Raw genomic sequence first — 9,611 nt, forward strand, 5'->3', positions numbered from 1 at the left:
ACAATGACACTCATTTTCTGAAGAGAAAAAAAGATGACATAACACGTGACAATACTTCAAATGCTTAAGCATGTATGCATACACGAACACATGCACATACAAGGGAAGGGGTGTGCTGAAAAGTTCCTGGCTTTACTCTTTACTCTCTTTTACTCGTTTCAGTCATTTGACTGCGGCCATGCTGGAGCACCGCCTTTAGTCGAGCAAATCGACCCCGGGACTTATTCTTTGTAAGCCCAGTACTTATTCTATCGGTCTCTTTTGCCGAACCGCTAAGTGACGGGGACGTAAACACACCAGCATCGGTTGTCAAGCAATGCTAGGGGGACAAACACACACACACACACAAACACACACACATACACATATATATATACATATATACGACAGGCTTCTTTCAGTTTCCGTCTACCAAATCCACTCACAAGGCATTGGTCGGCCCGGGGCTATAGCAGAAGACACTTGCCCAAGATGCCACGCAGTGGGACTGAACCCGGAACCATGTGGCTGGTTAGCAAGCTACTTACCACACAGCCACTCCTGCACTTTGGGTAAAAAAAAAATACAGGAGAATCAGTTAATTATGATTTTATTCAACATATTCCCCTCGGTAATTCACACGCTTATTGTAGCCATTCTTCAGCTTTTCTAAGCCCTGTAAATAGGACCTAAAAGGCTGGGCCTCCAACCAGGCCTTTTGTGATACCCTTAAAGCCAGGAACTTTTTAGTACCCTCAGTATATCTATATCTATAAAACAGTCCTTGACGAAAATTGTATGCACATTTTGCTTTGACGGTTAATGGTGGCCAAACCGAGGCTAGGATCGAGCTGAAAATTGGCAGGGATACTAAATGCTCGGTGACGATGCGACCCGCGATGGTTAAAATTCGCAAGCTATAAGGATGTGGTTGCTATGGCAAAAAGAGTGATTTTTTATCGATTCAAGGGGGCCCAGAGCCCCTCTAGGTTTGTGCAATTGGCTTTTAATGCCCAGCGGCATGCACTGCAGGTTGTTGTGCTTAATAAATATACATTTTGTCGTGAAATTCCAGCTACTAGGAAAAAAATTTTTCGGTGTGAAAAAACAAGTGCTTATTGTCTTCATTTTCTTTTTAATTTTTAATAAAATTTTCGTTTTTTCTTAAATTCCTCATCTTTAAAATGTGGCTCGAGTAGACCTGAATGAAATCAGGGTGAACCGTTGGCGATTTTTTTTTCCTCTGTCTTCCCTTCTCTGGATCTTTCCTTCTCCTATGTTTCCGACGAAGAGCTCCGCTCGAAACGTTAAACCTTCCTTCTTTCCTGAGCGTCCAATAATACTATATTTGTTCCACGTCCTCGCGTTGTTGTGTTTTTTTGTGCTTTCTTGTTTGGATTAACTTTATAATACTAGTATATATATATATATATATAACATATATATGAGGAGGTGTTAAAAAGTTCCTGGCTTTGCATAAAAGAAAATACTGAGTGCAGATATGAACAGCACATGGGAACTGGTATTAAGGAAGGATAGGAGAATATTAGATTTATAATTATGGTTTTATTCAACATCTTCCTCTCTCAGATTCATACCCTCATTGTAGTGGTCCTTCAGTTTTTCTAAGCCCTGTAAAAGAACTTGGTAGGTTGGGCCTTGAATCAGGCCTTTCACAATACTGTTAAAGCCAAGCACTTTTCAGAACCCACTTCTATATATTAAGTATATGTAGACAAATATACATACAGGCATATATTTATGTATGTATATATATGTGTGTATATATGTGTGTATATATATATATAAATATATATATATATATATATATATATATATATAGATAAATGGAGTTAAACGCAGGTGTTATTCAAATTCTTTTACTTCTGACACATGTTTCAAAGATATCATTGGTATTATTCCAAAGGAATAAAATGACGTAAAACAACGTTTTGGCTGATATACCCTCCACCCTTCATCAGGTGTCTTGGGGAAATTTCAAACCTGGGTTCTCATTCCTGAGGTATTTCTCAATGTTGTTATCATTATTATTCAGGTTACTGCCTGGAATCAAACTCGGAATCTTGGAGTTAGTACTTATTCTATCGGTCGCTTTTGCCGAACCGCTAAGTTACAGGGATGTAAACACACCAGCATTGGTTGTCAAGCGATGTTGGGGGGACAAACACAGACACACAAACTTATACACACACACACACACACATATATATATATATATAGGACGGGTTTCTTTCAGTTTCCATCTACCAAATCCACTCACAAGGCTTTAGTCGGCTTGAGGCTATAGTAGAAGACATTTGCCCAAGGTGCCACACAGTAGGACTGAACCATGTGGTTTGCAAGCAAGCTACTTACCACACAGCCACTCCTACGCCTATGCCACTCCTACACCTCTCTCTCTCTCCATATATATATATATATATATATATATATATAAATTTAAAAGAATAAAGGTGAAAAATTCAATATTAATTTGATTAATATCAATTTTAAACCAGTGGTCTAGGATATTAAATTCTGAAGATACAGAAAAATTATATTACATACATATAAGAGAGATGACCACTACGTGGACATCCATTGTGCTAGAAATAGATCCACCATGGTCTTACCACTAAGAAAGGAATGTTCTCAAGAAAATTTTAGCAAATGCCAGAACGTAAGTGAGAAAGACAAATAAAAAGAAACAAAATATAGATTAAGCACAAACTAGTTTCACTATTATTACTAACATAATTGGCCGTAGCTCATCAGTGTGATCATGTGATCACACAAATGAGCTATGGACATCGTGTGATCACACTAATGAGCTTATTAACACTCCCTAGGCAATGTGGAGGAGGGCTGTCCATTTGTTTGACTAAAATCTTTCAAGTGCTCCAGTATGGACGCAATCTAATGACTTAAAAGCGCACAAAAACATAAAAGATAAAAGTTGGCCTAGAAATTTATAGTTTTAAGATAAGGAGATAAACTTATTGAAATGATTACCTGTACTTTAAAGTGAAGGGTATAGTTGTTGTTTTTTTTAACTAACATCAACACTTATTTGCAAGAAAAAAAATCACCAGAAAACTTTCTTCTAATCTTTCCAAATCTTTTTGTTAAAACTGTATTGAAACCATTTGTGGGGAAGAAAGAGATAAAATACAACCCAATAATCTTTTCTACTATAGGAATAGGGCCTGTAATTTGGGGTGGTACTTAATTTATCGACCCCGAAAGGATGAAAGGCAAAAGTCGACCTCGACGGAATTTGAACTCAGAATGTAGCGATAGGCAAAATATCGCTAAGCATTTCATCCAGTGTGCTAGCGATTCTGCCATCTCACCGCCTTAACCCTTTAGTGTTTAAACCGGCCATATCCGGCCCAATATATTCTACATGTTTTATATTTGAACTAGCCATATCTGGCCTCTCACACCTAACCTACATTGACATTCTAAAAATAAATAATCACATTATTGAAACCTCAAAGCTTTGAGATAGTGCATGATTAATTCAAAACAGTTTGAGTGAAAAAGTATTACATTTAACAGAGTAATCTGAATGCTAAATGGTTAAGCAAATTTCGGTCCCCACATTTGTGTCTTACTATCTATAAAATAGAGACCACAACAAGCAACATACATATCCTGCTTGTAACTTTTTGCTTTTATTAATTTCTAGAAAAGGGAAATGAATGCAATTTTTGTCATACATCAGAATTATATTTCTTTGAAAGGTGTCGAGCTGGCAGAAAAGTTGGCATGCCAGGCGAAATTTTTATACAAATAATCCATAATCCTTGTCCGGTACCAGATAGCCAATGATGATGATGATGATGATAGATCCTAAAAATGATTAAGTTTCTAAAACAAAAAGAATCAATGTAATGTGGGGTGAAGGCCGAAATAAGACCATAGCGGTACTACTTAAAAAGAGTGGTCCCGGTGCGCACACTAGTGTATTCGCGCATCCGCACTAGCTAGTCGTGACTAGTCGATCCTTACTTTGTGTTTTTGTATTTTTTTTACTTCGTTTAGAAAAATTATTCACTTTGTATTTTTATGTTTTATTTACTTTGCTTTAAAAAAATTATGGATCTTTTCGGTTTGAACGGCAGTTTTTTCTAGCAGTGTCATATGAAATTGTCACCCATAATTATGACCCTAGTATCGATCTATTGCATTTCAATCTGTTTTAGGGTTAGGGGTGGGGGGAAGGGTATCTTTTTTTCTTCACAAATGTAAATAAAACCAATCTGTTTCTTAAACGAGGGACATATTCATACGGCACAGAATGCTTTCACCTCAATAGACGTCATTGATTGGTTGAAATTGCAGAAATTGAAGAAAAAAAACAACAAATATCTTACAAACTATAGAATTTTCTCAATAAAGCCAAGAGAAAAAGATGTTTTATAAACACATTCTACCAGTATACGAAGTTGAAAAATTTTTTAGTTACCTAGAAATTATGTTAAACACTGCCGTTCAAACCGAAAAGATCCTGATTAAGTTTCTAAAACAGAAAAAGAATTAGTGTAATGTGGGTGAATGCCGAAATAAGACTATAGCGACACAACTGATATACTACTACTGATATACTACAGACCTGAAAAGCAGCATGTTAAGACTGCGTCAATAACAACAAAATGCTACATGATCGCAGAACCAACACAGAATAAAAGAACCACAATAAATTACGATAGCAAGGCTCTATTATCGATCTAAACACACAACTGTGGAAGCACTCCGTCGGTTACGACGATGAGGGTTCCGGTTGATCCGAATCAACGGAACAGCCCGCTCGTGAAATTAACGTGTAAGTGGCTGAGCACTCCACAGACAAGTGCACCCTTAACGTAGTTCTCGGGGATATTCAGCGTGTCACAGAGAGTGACAGGTACAACAGAAACGGGAAGTAAGAGTGAGAGAAAGCTGTGGTGAAAGAGTACAGCAGGGATCACCACCATCCCCTGCCATCCCCCTTTTAGGTGTTTTCGTTCAATAAACACTCACAACGCCCGGTCTGGGAATCGAAACCGCGATCCTATGACCGCGAGTCCACTGCCCTAACCACTGGGCCATTGCGCCTCCACACATACACACAACTGTAGCAACACGTTAAACATACCATACTACCACGTTACTAACACATACTAAATCATTACGGTACTATCATCACATCAAACAGCCACGCAGATATACATGGGTAGCAAAACTCGAACTTCAGTCGAAACACCCAAACCTCACTCCACCTCCCATATTAGAGATAGCAAGGCTTGAACTTCGATCCAAACACACCACTATAACAGCACTTTACTACCACGTCAACAACAACAACAACAGACACATATTACATGCACTGTCACGGCATGAACACTACAACATCACCGACACTACAACATCACACGGTATTGGGCGAAATGCTTTGCGGTATTTCGTCTGCCGTTACGTTGTGAGTTCAAATTCCGCCGAGGTCGACTTTGCCTTTCATCCTTTCGGGGTCGATAAATTAAGTACCAGTTACGCACTGGAGTCGATGTAATCGACTTAATCCCTTTGACTGTCCTTGTTTGTCCTCTCTAATGTTTAGCCCCTTATGGGAAATAAAGAAATATGTATATGGAGACGACAAAGCGAGCACTTACTTCGATCGGTTTTCCAAGCAACTCGGCAATTTTATGTGAAAGGTGTTTCTCAAATGCTTTGGGGATTCCAGTCCTGGGCAAACTTGTTCTCAATAGACAAATCGGCATTTTCCTTCAGCTGTTTACGTAACCTTCGACACACCAAGAAAAGAAAAGCAAATGAATATAGAACTTAACGGAAATTGGCTAGAAGGCAGGTCTGCAAGTCAAAACGAAAGATAGTAAACAATGTATAAAGATATATATATATATATACTTTTGCGTCTGGGGAGAGTTATTTTCTTTTTGTGCCTTATAATGTAACACACCCACAGGTAAAATTTCCACTTGAGACTATTGAAAAGGTTGCAAGACGCAACAAAAATTTTAGGAAAATAAAATAAGAAATAGGTGGAAATTTTACCGGTGAGTGTGTTAAATAATAAGGCACTAAAAGAGAATGACTCTCCCCAGACACAGCAGAATATGCTTCAACACACGAACTCATATAAAGAATCTTGTAAACCGAATCCCCAAACGAAATATATATATATATATACTTGGCTTGATGTATAGAGAAATGTTCTTTTACGTTTATGTATGACGGGATGTAGCTTGTGGACTTATGAAGAATAGTATTTCGTTCTTGTTATTTATATAAGTGCGCGCAACCCATATAAGGGTCAACAAGAGTAAACACCGTGTACGAAATATCGCTTGTTAACACACATTCCTTCGTGTTAGAACACACACACACACACACACAATTTATCTAGTTGTAACCTCTGGAGATGTGCTAGATAATAATATCAAAAAAACACGAAATTAAAATGTAAGGTCAATTACTAAAAATCTCGTAAACAACAATCTATCTAAGTGGAAAGATACGCATGTGTCAGCACACGCACACCTACATATACACATATATATACGTGTATATACATATAGGCAGAGGCAGGTACCGTTAATCGAAAGGTTAACTTTTATTGAAAAAAGGCATAACTACAGTTTAATGCCCCACCGATTTTGTTGCCTCATAACTTCCAGTGAGATGGATACTTTTTAACGAAATTTACACCAAATAATCGCTTATATTCTGTAGATTGAGTATATGTCAAGATTTGTTGAAACAATTTTGCGAGGGGTTGGATAGAGGAGTTTCGGAAAATTCACAGGACCTACTATTTTCCTCCTCATAACTTTCTGGAAAATAGGTATTTTTTAATGAAATTTGGCGTAACTTCGGTATAGGTACCGGAAGTACCGGATACATTTCAAGAAAGTTTTTTTTTTTTTATATATATATGGGGGGTTAGGGTTAGGGTTAGGGGTGGGATAAAAGGTTTTCTGTTATCTTCAGAAATGTAAGCAAAGCCACTTACGGTACCTATACCGAAGGATCGCCTGAAATTTTATACAAATACCTTTCAAACGGTGTAGATGACGATTACAAAGAAATTTATAAGCAAAATTTTTGGAAGGGACGGAGGAGTTTCTGGAAAACGAAGTTTCGGATCAGACGGCCCACATAAGTTGGAATTTCTCTGTTTTGACTGGAATTTTTTCCTATGTTTTTCCACTTCAGTATGATGGGAGGCATCCTTTCACAAAAAAAAAAAAAAAAATTGAAAATTTTTTCTTCACTCTCGCTACCCCCTCACAACCCTAGTCCTGACCATTTAAAGTTTTTTTTACTACGCACTTAAAACTCCTGAGAGAAACAATTTCGTTTTTTAAAAAATCGTTAATAATTGCAAAGGAAAATATATGATTTAAAGGAGATCCAACTGTTGTTTCTAGCACATTGCAAAACCTCCCTCCTCGTTTCTTTCTCACTCACACATCTATTGATATGTTTCAATATTTTTCTCCCCATAAACAAATTTTATGGAATGGTGATGTCAAAGTAGCACGAGCAAAGCCGTGTTATGTGTGTGTGTTAGAAAACCCCCCCACCTAAAAATATCTCTAGTGTTTATATTAATCTGTCAAATGTAATGCTTATTTGTTCACGTTATTTTAAATTATTCAGATTCAATATTTGCTTGTCTACCTACATAAAAGAGGGAAAAAACTTGCACACTTTAGCTTTGGTAAGGATTCAATGGCACTAGACGAGCTAGGATCAGCTGAAAATTGCCAGGGATCCTAAATGCTCGGTGAGGATGCGACCCGCGATGGTTAAAATTCGCAAGCTATAAAGATGTGGTTGCTATGGCAAAAAGAGTGATTTAAAAAAAAATATTTCAGCATTCAGAAATAGATACGTTGTAAGGGGAACAACTCAGTAGTTTTAATGATTACATTTTACAAGTAACGACTGTACATAAATATCAAGATTACTTATCTGTTGCGAAATAATATGTGCGTGTGCATGTGTGCGTGTGTGCGTGCGTGAGTGTGTGCATGTGCGTGTGTGTGTATGTATGTGTGTGTGTATATGCATGTGTGTGTGTGTGCGCGTGTATACGAGCGCGAGAGTTGGCTGTTAATTCAATCGAACATAAAGAAATCAAAAAATGTAGTTAAAAAAGCAATTAATAATTTTAAGAATAATTTCACCAAACCTGATAGTATGAAAGGTAGCAAAGCATGATAAAAGATAATAAGAGTAGAAATTAATATTGTTTTTAGCATATAAGGGATCCACTGAGTGGTATCTCCTCTTGTCTATCTATATAAAAGAGGAAAAAAACTTGCACACTTTGGCTTTTGGTAAGGATTCAATGGCACTAGACGTTCTAGGATCGAGCTGAAAATTTACACACCTATAGAAGGCGTGGGGTAGTTACGGTCAGAGTAGGTTTCAAGTCTCTATCTCGATAACAAAGGCCCGAAACAATGCATTTTCCGCGAGTGAGTGGATGTCGTACACTATTGCCTTGAGTTGTGTTCACGCAACATGTTGGATTCTACGCGTGACTGTGCACGTGTTTGCGCGAATGCAACGGAAACATGGGTCGGAAACACGTTCAATTTTTGAGTTTTTCGAAAAACAAAATATGAGTATATACGTAGAAAAATTTCCTGAATCGATTGGAGCAAGTTTGAATTCTCTTGCTTGAAAAATGCAAATTCTAGCAGTTTTTAGTGTGCCTTTTTAAGGAGTTCTCAGTTGAAAATGGTGTCAAAAAATAGCTCAAAATGACAGAATTATTTTGCAGACCGAATCGCCGCAAAAATCGAACGGGAAGTGCTCTTAATCTATATATAAAAAGCTGAAGTTGTCTGTGTGTGGCAGGTTTGGTAGCCTTCAACTAACACTATCTCCTCCGAGACCCTGCGGTGCAAGTTGACCAAAATTAAGAGTATGATAGAAGACTTGCCCTTCCTTCCGTAGAAGAAAAAAAAAATTCAAATCGGACTATGTTAGCACCAAAAATTATTTACATCAAAAAGGTGCTTTTTTTCTATGAAAATCCCGATTTTTTTACGATTTTTTTACTGCTGTTCACTTAAAGAGAATAAGAAGACACATAATGCAAAATTTTTACTTTTCAAAAATTCCAATTCTAAAGGGTCGAAACAAACCCTAGCAACGCCGGGCGATACTGCTCGTGACTTTATACATTTTTTACATACAGATTTGAAATTTTGTCAGTGGGTGCTTCATACACCACTGGTTTATAGTTATGTGATTTTAGCTGATCTTGCTGAGTAAATTTGACTTTTATGGGCAGGTAAATTTAATTGACAGGTGTAAAAGCAATAACATTATGGATAAACATTAAATTTGAAGTTCTTCATGCATCTTACCTAAGACAATCTGAAAAAAAAAAAAGAAACTTTTAAACGATAATCGATTTTTATGAAATTTTGGGACTAACAGAAGCTAAATGTAACGGAAATTAATTAGTCCGATAATGATTTTCAAAGTTAACTTAGAAGTTAAATCGTTAACGGAAATGTTAACTTCGTTAATTAACGGACCTACCTCCAGCTCTGCATGTAGGTATACACACGCAAACACGCACACACACACACACACACATACAC

At 37.1% G+C, this 9,611-nt stretch overlaps 1 protein-coding gene across 4 annotated transcripts in view; it reads right to left on the reverse strand.

Annotated features, from left to right (window-relative positions):
• The window catches only part of LOC115224448 (macrophage migration inhibitory factor), a 9,444-nt gene extending 3,071 nt beyond the window's left edge, over window positions 1–6,373 (reverse strand). The window contains exons 1-3 of one of the 4 annotated variants that reach the window (XM_036513217.1): window positions 6,176–6,342; window positions 5,637–5,778; window positions 1–17 (exon numbers count right to left, since the gene is read on the reverse strand). The exon at window positions 1–17 is cut by the window's left edge and continues 156 nt beyond it. In XM_036513217.1, coding sequence (XP_036369110.1) covers window positions 1–17; window positions 5,637–5,744 — 125 coding nt within the window. In that variant the 5' untranslated portion in view covers window positions 5,745–5,778; window positions 6,176–6,342. Of the gene's footprint in view, window positions 18–5,636; window positions 5,779–5,892; window positions 5,917–6,175 lie in introns of those variants that run through there. The other 3 variants (XM_036513218.1, XM_029795350.2, XM_029795351.2) reach the window with 3 other exon arrangements.
• Window positions 6,374–9,611: the final 3,238 nt, after the last annotated feature.

The sequence above is a fragment of the Octopus sinensis genome, linkage group LG25 (assembly GCF_006345805.1).
Source record: "Octopus sinensis linkage group LG25, ASM634580v1, whole genome shotgun sequence".
NCBI lineage: Eukaryota > Metazoa > Mollusca > Cephalopoda > Octopoda > Octopodidae > Octopus > Octopus sinensis.